We start from the raw sequence: 20,016 nt of genomic DNA, 5'->3' as shown, positions 1-20,016 counted from the left end.
GTTTTTTAAAAAGATTTTATTAATCTATTTGAGAGAGAGAGAGAGAGAGAGAGAGCAGGAGCAGGGGGAGGGGCAGAGGGAGAGGGAGAAGCAGACTTCCCGCTGAGCAGGGAGCCCGATGTGGGGCTCAACCCCAGGACCTTGAGATCATAACTTGAGCCAAAGGCAGACCATTAACTGACTAAGCCACGCAGGTGCCCATATTTATTCATTTTAGAGAGAGAGAGAGAGCACAAAAGGGAGGGGTAAAGGGAGAGGGAGAGAGAATCCCAAGCAGACTCTATGGCTGAGTGTGGAGCCCGATGTGGGGTTTGATCTCATGACCTGGAGATCACAACTTGAGCTGAAATCAAGAGTCGGACACTTGGGGCGCCTGGGTAGCTCAGTCGGTGGAGCATGCGACTTGATCTTGGGGTCATAGGTTGGAGCCCCATGGTGGGTGTAGAGATTATTAAAGTGAATAAATAAATAAATACACTTAAAAAAATGGAGGTCTAATGCTATCTATTTCATACAGTTGCTGTGAAGTTTAAAGGATTTCCTGTATGCAAAGTAAGGCATCTGCAGTGTGGTAAACTATCAGTAAATGTTAGTTCTTTAAAAAGTGACATTAATAGGGCGCCTGGGTGGCTCAGTTGGTTAAGCGACTGCCTTCAGCTCAGGTCATGATCCTGGAGTCCTGGGATCGAGTCCCACATCGGGCTCCCTGCTCAGCGGGGAGTCTGCTTCTCCCTCTGACCCTATCCCCTCTCATGCTGTTTCTCTCTCTCTCTCAAATGAAAAAAAAAAAAAAAAAAAAAAAGTAAAAATAAAAGCCTGCTTATTGCTGATGCCCCAAAAGGGGCAGAAAGTTAGCACAAATCCTTCTGTACAAAGCATTCTTCATTCCAGCTTCTGTGATCTGTCCACTGTCCTCTCCTATAGAATGGTGCTTGGTTTTTGCTTGCTTCTCAGAAACCCATAGCACTCTGGACAAAAAAAATCAATACGCCATTATTTAAGCTCAAAGTCACTCAAGCTAAGAAGTTTACGAGAACACATGGTGCTTCTTGAACATAAATCAAGGTACATTCTTTAAACAAATCTAAATTAGGTCAGTGAAGAAGAAGCTATAGAAGCTTTATGCAAAGATGGGGAGTCTCTGGGAAAGATGAAAACTGACTTATATAAAAATTATCTGCAAAGGCTCAATCTTCAGTTGAGCACCAGATAAGGTTGGCTTGTGTCTGGAAACAGACATGTGTAAAAATTAGACTAAAGTCATTTCTGCCAGAATCCTTGGGGAGCCCTCACCCCTTCTTCTTTTGCTGCAGGTACGTCATTGCATTAATTAAGCTGGCCACTCCTAAGATGTGACACAAATGACTAACTCAAGGACAGTTTAGCAGGTTTCTTGAACTGGACCACAGGCATGTTACACAGCTTTGCAAAAATTCCAGGGAACTACTCTGGTCCTTTGAAAAAGAAAATGTACTTTTGCCTAAAATGTGTTCCAGTCTGTGGGCAGGGAGGGTACAGATGCAGCATCATGATGAAATTACCTTGCAAATGCTTAATAGCACTTTAAATAAATAACATGAAGTTGGTCCTTCCTCAACCTCAGCATGCCCTCCTTTCTAAAATGGGTAAGCAGAAGTGACCTTTTTTTTTAGACAGGAAGGCCACAGAAGGCTGACAGTATCTGCCACAGACAGACTCTTGGGTCCTACAACACCACACTAAAGAAGCCTTGTTAGACTCAGAGTCAATTTAGTTCAGGGTTTTTCAACCTTAGCACCAATTAGACCTTGAGGCTGGGTAACTCTGGTGGGGGCTGTTTAGCAGCATCCTACCCACCCCCCTCCTGCCATGACAACCCAAAATGTCTCCAGACATTGCCAAGTGTCCCAAGTGCCCCCTGGGGACAGGACGGAAAACTCCTGGTTGGCAGCAGGTTGAAAAACACTGCGCTAGATAAAACCCAGGCACTCCTTTTGTTCTTCACTGGAAGCACCTGATATGTGGGACCACAGAGAGTCACCATTTTATTCCAATAAATTAATAAAGATGAAAGAGTATGAGTAAATTTCAGCAGGGGAGTATTTTAAGTACAATGGTGATTTACAATTTTAGGATATTTCAGAAAGAATGGATTCTGAATTCAGAGGCAGTAAAGCCAAGCCATGTCTTCCTAGGTTGGCACCCTTTGTGAACCTTAGAATTGCCTTCCACTCAGTGTCCAAGTTGGCTACCTACGAGTCTTCCTTTGCAAACCTGCCCTCAACACCAGCAAGAGGAGACTGTTGTCTTCTTTTGGGAACTCACCCACTGGTCAAACTAATGAGTTAAAGTGAGTTCAAGAGATAAATAAGAATCTTCTCGTGACTGGATTTTTTTCCCCCCCTTTCATTGGGAGGGAGGGGGAAGAAGGGAACCTTATTTAAATTATTAAAACCCACAATTAATATTCTCCCATTAGAAATTATTTATTTTTTTTAAGATTTTATTTATTTATTTGACACAGAGAGAGACAGCGAGAGAGGGAACACAAGCAGAGGGAGTGGGAGAGGGAGAAGCAGGCTTCCCGCGGAGCAGGGAGCCCGATGCGGGGCTCGATCCCAGGACCCTGGGATCATGACCTGAGCCGAAGGCAGATGCCCAACAACTGAGCCACCCACGCGCCCCTAGAAATTATTTTTAACTACTGAGGCCAAATTTTACTACCAATTGAGAGCTACAAGCTTGTAGCTGCCATAAGAACAAATGTACCCAAAACTATAGCTTGATATATATACATATACATATATATAAATTACTATATTAAAAACAGCTTTACTTTTTAAAACTTTATTACTGATTTACCACCTGATTAAAGCATGGGATTTTAACAGTATTATACATAATATTTTTACATAGAAAACTTTACATAGCATTTCATATTATATAATTCGGCTTATTCTTTCAAAAATGTATACATCCATTGGGCAAGGAATGCTTTTCATTAAATTACCAATATTAAATGCACTTAATCATCGTGTGTAGATTAAACAAAGGTAGCTAAACTAACTTTTAGGCATTTTAAGGAGGTAAAACATACATTGTGCACATAAAGAAATATTTGATGCAAATATGAAGATAAAATTTTTTAAAAATTAGAACACTGAGAAAAACTACACCTGATGAGTGTCTTCTTTTGAGAGCAAGGATTTCCAGATAGATTCATTCTTTTAAATATTCAGCTTTGGTTTCTTTGTTTCTCCAACTGCAAAGCTGCTGATAGCAATACTCCACGATTTCACATGAGTTCAAGCTATGTCTACTTTAACACAAATGTTAAAACAGAATTCAGAGAATGCAGTAGTAAGGATCTAGCTTCTGTCTCAACCAATATCCATTTGCATCGTAACAACAAACATTTGAATAGGACAGTCGTACTTGCCTCTATCAGCAGGTTCCTTCAATAACTATAAAGACTACGAAATGGAGAGCTGTAATCGCAAAAGAACAACAAAAAGGTCTAGCTTTTTTTTTTTTTTCATTTTGTACAAAAGTCACCTGTCAGAGGAAAATGCTGTGTTTCCAGATATTATGATACAATTTCCATAATGTAGTTCTTTGGTTGTACATGAGAAGTAACAGGAAAAAGGTGTATTTGACTCTAAAGATGCATATTAGAAACAGATTTCCCATCCACCGTTTGTTGTTAAGATGCCAGAGCTGGTGATTTCCCTCAAGGACAGTGCAGAAAAACAAAATTGCTCAAAGTAGCAGTGTTGTAACAAAAACTTCTCTAGAGACCCAGCACATATAATCACACTTAAAGCATCCTGACAAAGAAATAAGGCCTTGGAAATGCTCCATCTTCTCTAACTTTGTTAGTGAATGGCGTCCTGGCCCGGGGCTGCAGTCACACACACTCTTCCCACTAGTTTTTGAGTGGCACAAGCCACGTTTACCATGAGATAGAATAGATTTATTCACAAAGTAGAATTTAGGCTGAATGGCTTATTAGTAGAGGTAAGGAATTCCTCTGTATGTCACGGCCACCGGCAAGAAAAATTTACCCCAAATGGTTTGACATCCCGGTTTTTAAAAGGTCCATGCCGGTACGATTCAAATGCCTCATTCAGAAAATCCAACCTTTTAAAAGACAAAGTTAAAAACAAAACAAAACGCAAAGCTGAATGTTTGGGCACGGAACAAAATGCGCTCACACACTTCCCGCTCTGCAAGAGGTGGCAAGAACGAAAGAGGCAGCAGCAAGACACCGGCGGCAGGGTCACCCACCGTTGAAGAAAACAGCACATGAGAACCTCAGAAGGAAAGGAAAAGTCTCCAGTAGGGGACACAGCGGCACATTCCTGCGCGTGCCATCAGGACAAATGTGGATGGAGAGCATGGACTTGTTGAGGCTGTGGCCGACCACCGTCCCAGGGAAGGAGTCTCGGCTGCAGCATAAAGACGGAATGCATTCCAGGACAAGGTAAGTCAAAGGTGCTGACGTTTTCCATTCACAATAAAATACTCGCCTGTGGTCCCTTCCTCCTAAATTATATAGCTCCTCTTCTCTAATATGTATGTAAGTAACATAAAAACCTAAACCGGCTCTTTTTTTCTTTGGTAGAGAAATTAAAATACTTTGGGGGAAAGAAAAAAAAATAGAGTACTGCTGGCCCAAACCAAACATTCCTCAAAGCTGTTAAAAACAAACAAATTTAAGAAATTGGTTTCTTAGGAAACAAAAGCACCAGAAATCCTTCTCTATAAAGAAAAAATACCCGATTTTAGATAGGTTCCCAACTTGCTAACTTCTAAGGCACCAGAGTTGACACCAATGCAACCCAATTTCCAGGACTGAAGGGCATAGGCAGAAGTCTGAATGTGTTAATGACTCCGTGTAACACCGGTTTTACTGCTGAGGGCGGCTCTCGGGGAGCCCTGAGGGAGGGGGCGGAGTGAAGCGTGTGTTCGTGTTCTCTTTCTCACCGACTCAGAATAAATCAAGCTTCCAAACAGACTGCTTGCAGGCGTCAGGCCCTGTTTGTTGCAGTCCTTTACATAAGCCGCTGCATCAGGATTCAGTTCTAATTGCAGTTAAGACTACGGCACCTTTATTAACACAATAAGGGCCCCCAGAATCCAACCCTTCCAAAGAATGCAGCTCTGAGGCTCGAGTTCATGGCAGCACCTGGGCACAGGCCATCTCCCGCCACGGTCACAGTTCAGCTGTGCTGGCCCCACCACAGCACAGGCCCACTCTGGATCAAGGACTCATGACGTGTGGCTGAGGAGTTTCGCAGTCGGCCCTTCTCCCGCACAGCCGCCATCCCTCTCTGGAGGGCCCTTGAACGGAGACTGTGCAAAGCAGGGACACTAAACTCACTATTCTGAGGTAAAAATAAAAGGTTTACTCAAATATAAATTAACTCTGTTAAATTACTTCATTTTTGTTACTACTTCATATATTAGATTTCAGAGGGTGTGAGATGGACAACGTGTTCTGGAAATTTTCATACCCATCCACAAATACTTACTTTCCAAGGAAGGCTAACCGTCTTCATTACATTTTTTACTTTTTCCTATAGACTTTTTCTCCCCAGGTTACTAAAGCAGGGAGAGCCAGGAAGCACTACCTTTTTTTATTTTTTAACCTTGCAAGCTCTTAATTCTAACTTAATTACTAAACTCTGCTTTCAATGAAATCTTCAATAGTAGCTTTTCATAAAGTACTTTAAAAATCACTCAGACATTAACAAAACAAAACAAAAACAATGCTTTTTCCCACTAACTTTCTCCAAACTAATCTAACTACAGCTGACTCACAAAAACACTCAAAATTCTCCAACACACTCAAACGACAACAAAAAATCCAGCATATTTTAGGCGGCATTTAGCCGTTACAAGAAATTTTATTAACATACTCTCTAATAATCACGAACCTCTACAGCTATGCTCAGTATTTGTAAGGAAAGCAACTTCCTCCGACAGAACGCATACAGCCAATCATGGGACTCTGCTAGGAAATGGCGCATGTGTGGCGACAGGCTTGACAGTTTAGTCAGGAAGACGGAATGACAGAGATGAAACAGACTCCCCACCTACTGTGTTAACTGGGTATGCAACACTTTAATGAAACAGCACAACGTCTCAGCCAGGGACTGTGGGACCCTCGTCGAGGCCAGCTTCCTCCAGGCCATTCTGAGCTCCCAGATGCCAACTCCCTGTTTCTATGATCTGACCCTCCACGAGATGTGCCAGGCAGAGGTGGCGTGGTGAACGTTCTGCAGAGCTGCAGCAGGGGCCCATAGGGGCCAGGGCTACCATACTGGGGACAGTGTCCCTGGTACCTGTGATGGCTCTTCTGGAATCCATATCTTATAGACAACACCTATCCGCAGGAAGAACTTGCGCAGAACTGCTCGGAGCTCAGGAATCAGGTCAAACTGCATAATCTCACACAAGTAGGGGTAGTACATAGAAGCGTGTGCTTTAAACTTGAGGTGGGAGAGAAGGGGAGAGATCAAATTAGACAGGGAGCTACTTTTTCTGGCACTAGTTTCTCAAAAGAGTTCATCTCACCCTGGAACTTCTTGCAATATTGGTGCTTTTACTTGCTGTTTAAAAAGTTGGTAGGAAAAATTTGCAAATTAGAATGTCTTTTAGTTATGTTTAACTCCAAACACAAATTCTTTGGGGACAGCTTTGCTACCAAAGTCAACGTTCATTTTAGCAAAGCAGATTCCCCTTCTGAACCAGGGTTTCACTATCTGGACCCTCTTTTCCAACACAGCTGCCCTCAAAACCCCTGCAGCAGTTTAACTACTATGTGCGTGGTTTCAACATCAGCCTTTCTCAACTGGGGTTCTTTGAGAGAGAGGGAGAGCGCCCTAGTATGCTACAGCATCCTTGTCTGTAATGAATGAACTGTCCTCTAATGAATCTAGAACGGTGCTAGTTATGTAACCATCCTTGGAAGAAATGAGGAAATCGTTACTTTAAACTGAGTAAAAAGGAACCCAAACCTAGGTCCTAGTGGGGACATTAGAGTTTCCTGGTTTTACCTTTTCATCGTTTATTTTGAGGGTTTTTGTTAGAAGTAACAACAGAAGACTTGTCCAGGCCTCCCGATGGCTCTCAGAATTCACTGTGATGAAATAGGCAAGGGCCTCACTGCACACGCTAGACGAATCAAGAGAGGGGGAGACACGTCAAACACATTAACCTCTCACATTCTACTGCAGTGGAGAACTCTTTGTTCTTGCAACAAGTAAATAAGTACTATGCCATCTGGAGCAAATCACTAAGTCTCAGTTTCCTCGACTGTAAAACAGGGATAAATAATTGTACCAAACCCAGGGTGTTGCTGTGAAGTTTAAATGAAACCAGCGTGTTGAATGTTTGCTTAGCCCAGGGCCTGCTCACAGCTTTGGGCCCAGTCAGCGTTTGCCACACAATGAACACAGAGCCGATCATCCAGAGTTGACTACACACTGCCTTTCTCTCTCTTCCCCTGTCACATAGGATTGCTACTTTTTCTTCTTTTAAAGTAATCTCCACCCTCAACGTGGGGCTGAAACGCAGGGACTGAAACTCACGACCCTGAGATGGAGAGCTGCATCCTCCACCAACTGAGCCACCCAGGTGCCCCTTAAGACATTTTCTTAAGTAGATTCCATACCAGTGGGATTACTGTGTCAAAAGAGAGAAACTTAACATTTTAAGGCTCCTGATTTTAATGCCACCTGCTTTCTGGAAAAATCCCCTCCCTGTACATCCCTACTAGCAGTACAGGAGAGTGCATGTCTTATCACATGGCTGTCAACACTGCATGTTAATGGTTTTAAGTCTTGAAAGAGTGAAAAGAGCTTAGGCATAGCATCTTGCTCACAGGGAGCTGGGTGGCGAAGATCACTTTTCTGTCTGAGGCTCTCTCCATGCCATCCCACTATCTCCCCATTGCTGCATTTCTGCATAATCCAAGTCAGGACACCCTGGTAATCCACATGATTCCAATACATTCCTCTTGGGAAGGAGAGAGGGTTGGAGGTTAGAGCCGACATCACCCTAAAGGGACTTCACTCCGGGCCTGCTGATTCTGAGCTCTCAGCACTTTTTACTGTCCGTGTTTCTGTGCCTTAAGAAACTTCTGAAAGAAATGAGGTCCTGCCCTATTCAGGGCATTAAGAAAAGTGAAATACAAGTGTCAGCAAATAGAAGGAAGAAGCAAAAAGGAAAGCAGCTTGTGAGAGTGTCAGCACATAGGTATTTTTCTCTTATTTGTTTCAATTCAGAGTATTACTGTGATGCATTTTGTGTTTTATGGATAAGACATTTAATCAGAAACCAATCTTCTTACGTTAAAAGTCGCTGCTGTATTTCCTCCCAGGAATCTCTGCGGTTCTCGTCGACATACATCCGAAACAGGATCCTCAAACAACAGGCCAGGCTGCTGGTTTCTTGTTTTAGAAGATTAGGTTTAGATTTGCCCTTAAAACCTAGAGATTAGACAGTCATATAAACAACGCACACTTCTAGGATAATGCTGAGAAATCATGCAGGAACCTAATCTAGTTACTTTAGGGAACACTGAAAGAAATATTTCACATTCTTTTTTTCAATTGAAGTATAATTGACATATAACATTACTCTTAATCACATTTTCTTAAAGCAGTACTAATCAGCCACAGAGATGTGTAAACCACTCTCACAAGCAAAACCTTATCACAGGCAAAGGCATAAAACATCTAGACACGGGGTGCCCGGGTGGCTCAGTCAGTTAAGCGTCTGCCTTCGGCTCAGGTCATGATCCCAGGGTCCTGGGATCGAGTTCCGCATCAGGCTCCCTGCTCAGTGCAGAGCCTGCTTCTCCCTCTCCCTCTGCCATTTCCTCTGCTTGTGCTCTCTGGCTCTCTCTCTCTGTCAGATAAATAAATAAAATCTTAAAAAAACAACAACAAACATCTAGACATGTTAAAGCCATAAAGAAAAATGACATTATGAAATTGTGGATTAAAATAGCATTTGGGAAGAAAATTAATGGTTACCCAGCAATGGTAACAATACAAAAATTATATAAAGATCACTTTTGTGCAAAGTTCACAAAATGAGACTCCCACTGTCACCTTGCATATATCACTTACCTCCAGGGTTTATGTATGTATTTTTGGAGGTGGTAGAGAGAACCCCTAAAAGCCTCAGCAAATGTATGAATGCTTTCTGTTTCTCCAGGACTACCACAATTTTTATATCATATTTAACTACACAATTTTATTTATTTAAAATATTTTATTATTTAACAGAGAGAGAGAGAGACAACATGAGAGGGAACACAAGCAGGGGGAGTGGGAGAGGGAGAAGCAGGCTTCTGCCTGAGCAGGGAGCCCGATGCAGGGCTGGGTCCCAGGACGCTGGGATCATGACCTGAGCTGAAGGCAGATGCTACCCAACTAAGCCACCCAGGCGCCCCAACTACACAATTGTAACGTAATGTAAAATGTCTTGGTTTGCTAGATCAGTTCAGGGCTCTATCTATCAATTCATTTTTCCATCAAATACTTCCTGAAAATCTCCCATGTGCCAGGCCATATTCCTGGTACTGGGATGGAATGTATCCAGCATGTCCTTCTTTTCCCCTCAAGCATGAAAATATCTGGCGAGTTATTCCAGCTAAGTGTAAAATATCAGGAGTTTCCCAAAGGCTTTAATATTTTAGGATGGTGACCAGTGTGGCTGCCTATCCTAGCTGCTGTGTAGCCTTACCTGCTCTCCACAGGACAGTCCGTTGCTCGTAATTGGAGTTGAAGGCCTTTGAGAATGAGTGGGACTCCTGCAAGCAGTCCAGCAGCTTGAACAGGTGCTGGGAAGACATGCACTTGTACATGCCCTGATCCTCCGTCTCTATGTGGATATCTGCATCCAGCGTGTCTTGCTAGAGAGGGGAGGGTGGGAGAGCTACATGAGGATGGGCTGGTTCTGGACATCGAGGCAGTCCTCACTTGCCAGAAGTCATCCTCTGTCTGAGAATCACACACTTCATTCCTCACCACTCTGAACATTTCTCTGTTAGACTCTGCTCACCGGCCAGGGGAAGAATTATGCCCAGCTCCTGCCTGACATCAGGCTTTGCGGGCCCATTTTTCTGTTTTGTCAGGACCGCCTTCGTTGCATGAACATGAACATGTGCTTCTCCAGTTATTTCACTACAGGACTGCACTGTCCTCTCTTTATATTTTATAACAAAATTAGAAAACGAGAAAGTCAAACTGTATTGTATGTGATAGAAAGTGTGAGTCTCACAACATACTATGAAAGACAGAAACTGCCAAGTGAAGCCTGAGTGGCATCTTTAGCTTCACCAGGTGATGAATGAACATAGTAAGCTCAACAACTGTGTTTTCAAATGTGAAGGGAAAAAAATATAAAAATAGGTATAAAATGCTAGAAATTTTATTGAACATGTTGCCTAAAATGGAAGACATACTTAGGGATTTTCTATTTGTTGAGCCTTCTAGGAATGGAACTATTCTTCTTCTAAACTAGAGATCACAAAAAAAAGTAGAGTTTGCAATATTCCCCAAATTGATCTATAGATCCAGTGCAATCCTTATCAAAATCCCAGATTACTACTTTGCAGAAATTGACAAGTTGGTCCTAAAATTCATATGGAAGCACAAGTAACAGAGAATAGTCAAAACAATGTTGATAAAAGCAGCACAAAGTTAGAAGACTCATACTTCCAATTTCATTCAAGACACTGTGGTACTGGCATAAAGATGGACATATAGGTCAGTGGAACAGAACTGAGAGCCCAGAAATAAATCCTTATATTTAGGGTCAAGTGATTTCCAACATGGGTGCCAGAACAATTCACTGGGGTAAAAACAGGCTCTACAATAAATGGTGCTGGGACAACTGGATATCCACGGGCAAAACAATAAAGGTAAATGAACTAAGCAAAATGAACACAAAATGAACTAAAAAATGGATCACAGACCTACACGTAAAAGCTAAAATTATGAAACTCCTAAAAATAGTAACTCAGGCTTCATTAAAACTAAAAGCTTTTGTGCTTCACAGGCCACCATCAAGAAACTGGAAAGACAATACACAGAATAGAAGAAAATAGTTGTAAATCATGTATCTGATAAGGAACTAGTATCCAGAATATATAAAAACTCTAACGATTCAATGTTAGAAAGTTAAAATATCCAATTTAAAAATGAGCAAAGGATTTGAATAGCATCTCTCCAAAGATACACAAATGGCCAATAAATACAGAAGATGCTCAACATCACTAGGGAAACAGAAACCAACACCCACAGTGAGATACCACTTCTCACCCACTGGGATGACTGTGACAATTAAAAAAAAAAAAGAAAAAAAAGACAATAACAACTATTGATGAAGATGTGGAGAAACTAGAGACTTCATCCATTGTTGCTGGGAAGGTAAAATAGGCTAGCTGTTCTAGAAGACAGTCTGGCAATTCCTCAAAAAGGAAGGCACAGAGTTAACACATGACCCAGCAATTCCACTCCTATGTACGTGCTCCAGAGAATTAAAAACATGTCCACATAAAAACTTGTATACAAATGTTCACAGCAGTGTTATTCACCATAGCCAGACAATGGGAACAACCTAAATGTCTGTCAATGGATGACTGGATGAACAAAATAGTGGTACAGCCTTACAATGGAATATTACTTTATATATGAACACACATCCACACATATGTAACAACATGGATGTTACATGCTACATATACAGGCTACAATGTGGATGAACTTGGAAAACATTATGCTAAGTGAAAGAAGCCAGACACAAAAGCTCACATATTATAGGATTCTATTAAATATGAAATATCCAGATTAGGCAAATCCATAGAGACGGAAAGTAGATTAGTGGTTGTCAAGGGCTGGGCTGAAGACGGAAGGGGGAGTGACTGCTAATTATGAGGGCATTCACTTTGGCAATGATAAAAATATTCTGGAATTAAACAGCGGTGAGGTTTGCACAACTCTTGTGAATATACAAAAATCTGAACACTCATTCACAGGATCTGCTAGCCCCTGAAGCACTTACATTTACAACCTATGGTGTAATGTTACTGTCCAACTTTTGGATACTCAATCCTCCGTCTCCAAGAATAACATATTATACAAAAGGCTGTACATACAAAGTAAACTTTAAAGGAAAAACTGGTATCTTTATCCATATAGTTTTCTGTTATTTATGGTTAAATTGTACACCAATTATGAGGGATAATCCCCCTGATTAATAACACTCTTTTTCCAAAGCACCCAAGGTGGGGCTGGCAGGCCAACAGTAGGATGCTGGTAAATTGGCTTTCTGGGAAATTTAAAGAAAAGAAAAAAGAAAAAAAAGCCCTGATTTTTAGTGTTTGCTGATTTCCGTGGTATAAATATCACAGCCAATTTCTCAAGCCACCAATATGCCATGACTGGAGGAAGGGCCGGGGAGCTGCGTGCCACTTCAAGCTGGCTCCAGCACAGCACTGTATCTGAGCAACGTCCCTGCACACAAGGACGTCCTTCTCAAAGCTGGTCTTATTACCTGGGCAGCAACCATGTGTTCTGCATCTTCCTTTTTGCTTGTTGCAGGGTAGAACACGATGTTGTCGATGGTCTGTATCAATTCCAACTGGACCACACACTTGATGAGGAGGCTGGCAAACAGTTTCTGATCTATATTAGATGATAAAGATTAACCCTAATAATGATTCAGCCAGTGTTGAATTAAGTATTCCCAGAGCTCCTACTACGTTTCAGGCATGGTTCTTGATGCTGTGGCAGAAGAGTGAATAAGCTGGACAAAAACCCCATGGCAGAGACAGATGTCAAATGACGATGACAAAGGTAAGAATAGGGATGAGGTAGAGATGGTGTCGGGGTGGGGTTGCAAGTTTAAACAAGCTGGTCAGGAAAGGGCTCTCTGCAAATGTGATACGTGAGCAAAGACCTGAGGGGAGGAGTCAGCTATGCAGGGACCCTATCTTCCAACAAGCTTCTCTGCCACCTGCAGGGACTCCTACAGACAGCTCCGGACTGTGCCCTAAGCACTCCAGGCCCAGGTTCCTGCAGCAGCCAGACTCTCCAAAGTGGTTGGCTGTCAGTCTTGAGGGGATGGGGCTCTTTTCCGTTCTTAGTTCCCAATCGCTTTCTGTCTGCTCTGGAGGTGTATCTGCTTCTGTTTCCCTCAAGAATCTTCTCTGTTCAAATTATTGGTGTGATTTCTGCCTACTGACTAGACTCTGGCTAATATCTCTTCCCTCCATCTTTGTCTTCTCACTCCCTGGGTGCAGGGGCGGCAGCCCATGTTGGGCACTTCACTGGTGACTGATTTGACTATAATGAAAGTAGAGATTCCTTTTTCAACTTATTGTTATAGAATCAGAATGTTGAAATCATTAGATGAAGTGTTTAGTGATGGCAAACAAGGAGGATGGATCATCTTCAAGTTTTGGAAAGTGACTGTGAAATTTTGTGTGTGTGTGTGTGAATTTATATAAATTCTCCATGTAGAATGTTTTAATTAAAGAATATGGTGGAGTTGCAGCACATGTACATTTAATTTATGCCAATTTAGTGACGTCACCTTGGACTACAAATGACAAGGGAAGAAACAGTCCAAGTGGTGTGCGAATGTGCCTACTGCCCACTCACTGAGCTGATGCCCACACGGCGGGCTGCTCTGGGCAAGTGGGAGCATGCTCCCAGGAGGAAGGGCAGGGGTCTCAAGTTCCAGGCACCTCTCAGAGCACAAACCTCTTGCTGCACCAAGAGTGGCTCTATTTAAAGAACTGTACGTGTACACTCCCACACAAGCCAAACCTTTATCTGGAGCTGATGAGGCAGCAGACCTTGCTCACTGGCCCCTGCAGAGACCCTGGTTATGCTGCAGATAGTGAGGAACGGCGTGTGAGTGTCCAACATGGTGCCTTTTTAATGGATTCCAAGGGTGGTTATGTTTTATGCCTTCAAAGAGAGTTGGTGGCCACACGTGGCTGTGTCTAATACACTGCTGCAAAAGTTAACGGCAGTGTCGACACCAAAAGCCTGGCGTGTCTGAAGAAAAACAACAGGGCCACAGCTGGAAAGAGACCAGACCACAAAACCAGGAATGTTCCAGTCTCTCAGTCAGCTAAAAGTGTGTCTGAATCCCAACTCTACTGCACAGTGGCAAGTCACGTTATCCGTCTCGGTCCCAGTACACGCAAATGTAAACAGTACCTCCTCAAAGGGCTAGAGGGATGATTACACGAGATCACACACATGAAACACACAGTGCACTGCCTGCCTCATAGTGACTGTTAAACCTGTTTTTTAAAGTGACAGTAAAACATGACCACAAGTAACACTGACAAACTGATAAAAGAGAAAAGGGATCTCTAACACATGAAAAGCTCCTCCAAACCAATAAAAAGACTAACAGCCAATATAAAATGAGGAACGATTTGAAGAGATGATGAAAAAATAGAAAGGTTCTTAAACACATGAAAAACTTCTCAGTTTCACTCATAATTAGAAAACTGCAAATTAAAACTACTCCAAAGATAGGAAGTATCACCTGTGTTCCTGAGGATCATGTAAACAGGAATCTGTAATTATCTGTCAAAATGGCAAGTGCACTTCACCCAGCAGTCCTACTGCTAGGAATTTATTATATAGATAAACTCATGAATGACACACATTATTAGGTGATTCAATGTAGTACTGTTTGTAACAGAAAAAGATGGGGAATAATATAAACATCCATTAGTAGGAACCCAATTAAGCAAATAATAGTACATCTATATCCTGGGATGACATATAATAAATAGTATAAAAGAATGTGAAAGCTTTTTAGGTACTGATTTTGAATGGTCTCAAAAATACACTAAGTAAAAAAAGAATACACATAGTATTCTGTAATTTGTATAAAAAGGACAGGGGAATTCATGCGCACACATGCACATGTATTTATGGATATTATGCTCTTTCTTGCATACGGATAACAGTCGGAAATGCACACAAGAAACTGGTGACACAAGCTGCCACAAAGAAGGGACTGGCAGACTGAGGCACGGGGTGGAAGAAAGGCTTATCATGTTCACCTTTTGTACCTTCTGAATATTTGAATACGTAAGCGTGTTACCTATTTAAAATAAATAAATGAAAACAACTAAAAAAAGCGGCCTTACTTGCATATGGTCTACCTTTCCAGCTGTCATCGGTTGGGTTAGAGAGTTGGCTCTGGCCTCTCTCAGAGGCGTTTTTATCTATGCTGCTTAGAGACTGGCGGTCCAGATCCACATCCTACAAGCAACCCAGAGAGAAATACAATGTTCACTTTCTTTATCCACAGTTCAGTACCTGGGCAGATATGCACCTGTTTTGACACTGGGGGCCAACCTGAATTTAAGCGCTTTGCTTAGCTTGAAGTAAAATTATACTGCCTGCTTAATTAGGCTACATAGGAGAGATTACTAATGTCACGTATTTTCTCCCTCCCATTAAAATTTCACATTTTCTTATTCCTACTTAGAAGGTATTTCTTTATATATTATGATTTAACAATGAATGTGACATGGGGCGCCTGGGTGGCTCAGCCAGTTGAGCATCGACTCTTGATCTCAGTTGATTTCAGGGTCATGAGTTCAAACCCCAACTCAGGGTCTGAACTTCAAGCCCAGCGTGGAGTGGAGCCTCCTTAAAAAAAAAAAAAAAACAACCAGAAAACATAAGTGTAGCAAATTAATGAGGACAAGCTCAAAAATTCTAGTGTGATAGCTAGCTTTTTAAAATGTTGACAGAAGGCAGTTAACAAACAAAAAAATGTTTAAATAAGGTGCTTCATTTTTTAAGTTGCTATATACCAAATGCCTTTTTTTTTTTTTTTTTAAAGTAGGCTCCACACCCAATGTGGGGCTTGAACTCACAACCCTGAGCTTAAGAGTTGCATTCTCCAGGGTGCTTGGGTGGCTCAGTTGGTTAAGTGTCTGCCTTTGGCTCAGGTCATGATCCCAGGGTCCTGGGATTGAGTCCCACATCGGGCTCCCTGCTCAGCGGGGAGCCTGCTTCTCCCTCTCCCTCTGCTGCTCCCCCTTGCTTCTGCTCTCTGTCAAATAAACAAAATCTTAAAAAAAAAAAAAAAGGAAAGAGTTGCATGCTCCTCTGACTGAGTCAGCCAGGCGCCCCCAAATGCCTTTTAAAATCTAATGGCCTTGGGGCGCCTGGGTGGCTCAGTCGTTAAGCATCTGCCTTCGGCTCGGGTCATGATCCCAGGGTCCTGGGATCGAGCCCCACATTGGGCTCTCTGCTCGGCAGGAAGCCTGCTTCTCCCTCTCCCACTCCCCCTGCTTGTATTCCCTCTCTTGCTGTCTCTCTCTGTGAAATAAATAAATAAAATCTTCAAAAAAAAAAAAAATCTAATGGCCTTATGGTTATTTGGGAATAGACGTTAATACAAAGCCCCTGTACACCAAGGTTTTAAAAGTGAGACTTGAATCAGAACTTCTCTATGTGGCCTCACACAGAAAATAAGAACCACTATCTCACTGGTGTAGAGGAAAGCACTCGTTATTTAAGAGGATAATAAATAAGGATAATTATACCAAGGCATTATTTCTATCAGCAGAACACCAGAACTGAGAGTCCAGCAAAAGAGAATTTGTTAAATAGATTACAATAATGTACAGCCACTAAAAAATCTGCTCTCAGAGAATATTTAAGAAATCTTGAAAAATGCTCACATGTTGTTAGGTAAAACATTATGTGCCAAGTGCTCCTGAATTTCAAACATATGTGGGTTAGATATGTGCCGTTACACAAAGAAAGAACTAGAAATGTAAACTATGGTTTTTATTGGGTGAGGTGACTTATTTTTTTGTACTTTCTAAAAAAGATGTTAATGAACATATATAGATTTAAATCTTTTTTTTTCTTTTTCAAGATCTTATTTATTTATTTGACAGACAGAGAAAGCATGAGCAGGGGGAGTGGGAGAGGGAGAAGCAGGCTCCCCGCCGAGGAGGGAGTCCGATGCGGGACTCAATCCCAGGACCCTGGGATCATGACCTGAGCATTAACCATCGGAGCCACCCAGGTGCCCTCTTTTTTTTTCTTAAGACATCTTTACACCCAACGTGGGGCTTGAACTCACGACCCTGCGATCAAGAGCTGAATGCTCCACCGACTAAGCCAGCCAGGCGCCCCTAGTTTTTAAATCTTATAACCTTTTTTATTCACTTCTCATCAGAAAAGCACAAACTGTTTGGGTTCCTTAATTTTTTACTATAATATGAGATCAAAGAAAAGACATGAACAAAAAACCCTACCAAATGTTTTTCTGACGAATCTTCCTCCATTCCTACAGGTCTCCAAGTCAGCAAACTGGAGGGAATGCAAGAGAAGGAAAATGATCCATGTGAAAGGCAAACTGGAGTCTTAATATGTCTACTGAGCACAGAAATAAACAGCAATAAGCACATTCACACTCACACGTGTGGGATGGTTGTTTTGAAGATATCCAGCATACAACTGCATGTCTCATCCCAGACGTCGGGACTGAATTTCTCCCCGTTGGATATTACTAAGTTTTCTAAGCAGTTGGTACCTGACCGAGCCAACTGCTCATTATCTGCAAAATAAAGCAACATATATCATGAAACTTCCACTGCTGTTTTGATTCCCATCAGGGCACTGATGCTTCGTATTGCAAGGTGGAGACGACACGATGGGGGGCTCTGCAGGCTCTTATTGAAGGAAGCAACGATACAGCCAGTATTAAAACTTTTATTGTTTAAGTAGGCTATAAAGAGATAAAATTATTTATCACAGCTTTATTGCTAGGGATGGAAGGAGGTCAGTTTGCTACTTAATTAACTGACTTCTTATATGATGTATTAGTAAAGGATAGAAATATTAGACCCGTGTATCTCCCCTGAACACTGCCATACCAGTATCGACTGTTTTACCATTTATTTTAAAACAGAGTCACTTTTTGAAAAAACACATTGAAGCTTTGTCTTAAGCCAAAACTATCTATGGAATCCAGGTCAAATGTGCTACATGGGCATTTTTCCTAGCACGCACTACCTCTACACATAAGTACTCAAATGAACAATGTTCACTGATGAAGCTGTTAATACTGACCCCATTTTGGGGCGCCTGGGTGGCTCAGCCGTTAAGCGTCTGCCTTCGGCTCAGGTCATGATCCCGGGGTCCTGGGATCGAGCCCCGCATCAGGCTCCCTGCTCCGCGGGAAGCCTGCTTCTCCCTCTCCCACTCCCCCTACTTGTGTTCCCTCTCTCGCTGTGTCTTTCTCTGTCAAATAAATAAAATCTTTAAAAAAAAAAAAAAATACTGACCCCATTTTAAAAACATTACAGAAAACTTCAAATATAGACAGAAGTAGAAAAAAACAGCATAATATACAAAGGCAAATCTTTAAAAATATAGTAATAATTACATCCCTTCTTTAAGAAATGCCTTATAAACTGGCTTGAGGAGTTTTGTTTTTTTTTTAAGATTTTGTTTATTTGACAGAGAGACACAGCGGGAGAGGGAACACAAGCAGGGGGAGGGGGAGAGGGAGAAGCAGGCTTCCCGTGGAGCAGGGAGCCCAATGTGGGGCTCGATCCCAGGACCCTGGGATCATGACCTGAGCCAAAGGCAGAGACTTAAGGACTGAGCCACCCATGCGCCCCGAGGAGATTGTTTTGATACTCTAAGTAAAAATACACATTTTCACCAATTATATATCATACTCCTTCGCATTACATTCTTGCTTTTACATATTGAAAAATTAATCTCTCAGTAAAAACTAAGTCAAGAAGAATGACACCCAGAGGCATAGCGAGTACCTTGTTTTACACACCACTGCAGCTGTGCAAACACATCAGACAGAAGCACTTCATTCAGAGCTTCATAAAACTGGGTGAACACATCACAAATGGCATAGAGTGCGTGATTGCAAGTTGTTGTCATCCACTCGGATTTCTGGAAAAACAAAATGATAATGCTGAGGCCACTCTCCTTGTGGGGAGATGGCACTCTCCTGCATCATGGGCAAAACTGTTCTGGTGTGAAATCTGGCAGTATGTGTCAAGAGCCTTTTCAATGCTCACACCCACGGACGCAGGAACACGGCTGGCAGGAATGGACCCTAAGGAAAGAATCAGAGATCTGAGGGTGAAGGTCTATGAATAAAGAGGTTTACACCACACTGGCACTTACACACTGAAAACACAGATACAAATACCCAGCAAGGCGGCAACTAAATTAAGTGCATCTATATGACAAAAAGAGTCCCACGCTCTATGGACTGAGCCAGCCATGTGACCCTGGTATTTCATTTTTGTAAAAAGAAAACACACAAGCAGTATGTGAAGGGGTTAATAGTGGTTGCCTGTGGAAGCTGTGGCTTTCAAATGTTTTGTTTTTCTGTCTTCTGATTTTCTTTTTAAAAGATTTATTTATTTATTTTTGAGAGAGAGAGGGAGAGAGAATCCCAAGCAGACTCTGTGCTGAGCACGGAGTCTGACTCACAGCTCCATCTCATGACCCTGAGATTGTGACCTGAGCCGAAATCAAAGTCAGATGCTCAACTGACTGAGCCACCCAGGTGCCCCTCTGATTTGTTTTATAATGAAGAAAATTTTAAGTTACTTTAAAATACAATTAGCAGACTGAACCTAAGACTGTGACTTCAACCATATTTTAACCAGGCATAAGACGGAGGGAAATTTGCCAAAACATTAACTCTAATTTCTGAATGGTAAAATTATGAGTTTTCTGTATATTCTTAACATTCCATATTAAACTTACGCTGCTTTTATACCGGGGGGGGGTAGATAATGGTATTCCTAAAAGTAGGTAAAAAAGTGACTCTCTCTAAAAATCTTGATAAAGAATATCCTCTCCCCTTCCCTCTATCCCTAGGGAAGAAATAACAAAGATAACCAGAGGCATCAAACTTCCTTAAGAAAAAAAAAAAGGCCTAATATTTGCCAATGTCATCTCCAACTGTAACTTCATT

At 41.9% G+C, this 20,016-nt stretch overlaps 1 protein-coding gene across 3 annotated transcripts in view; it reads right to left on the bottom strand.

Annotated features, from left to right (window-relative positions):
- Positions 1–2,816: 2,816 nt before the first annotated feature.
- ARFGEF2 (ADP ribosylation factor guanine nucleotide exchange factor 2) overlaps positions 2,817–20,016 on the bottom strand; it is a 94,965-nt gene continuing 77,765 nt past the window's right edge. For all 3 annotated transcript variants that reach the window (XM_044918928.1, XM_044918927.1, XM_021685902.2), the window contains 9 exons: positions 18,842–18,977; positions 17,478–17,616; positions 17,315–17,369; positions 15,179–15,293; positions 12,553–12,683; positions 9,739–9,907; positions 8,336–8,474; positions 7,041–7,158; positions 2,817–6,473 (listed from right to left, as the gene is read on the bottom strand). In XM_044918928.1, coding sequence (XP_044774863.1) covers positions 6,297–6,473; positions 7,041–7,158; positions 8,336–8,474; positions 9,739–9,907; positions 12,553–12,683; positions 15,179–15,293; positions 17,315–17,369; positions 17,478–17,616; positions 18,842–18,977 — 1,179 coding nt within the window. In that variant the 3' untranslated portion in view covers positions 2,817–6,296. The remainder of the gene's footprint in view (positions 6,474–7,040; positions 7,159–8,335; positions 8,475–9,738; positions 9,908–12,552; positions 12,684–15,178; positions 15,294–17,314; positions 17,370–17,477; positions 17,617–18,841; positions 18,978–20,016) is intronic.

This window comes from Neomonachus schauinslandi, chromosome 10, assembly GCF_002201575.2.
Source record: "Neomonachus schauinslandi chromosome 10, ASM220157v2, whole genome shotgun sequence".
Taxonomy (NCBI): domain Eukaryota; kingdom Metazoa; phylum Chordata; class Mammalia; order Carnivora; family Phocidae; genus Neomonachus; species Neomonachus schauinslandi.
Note: the sequence above shows the minus strand (reverse complement) of the source record. Positions and strands in the feature narration are given on the sequence as shown.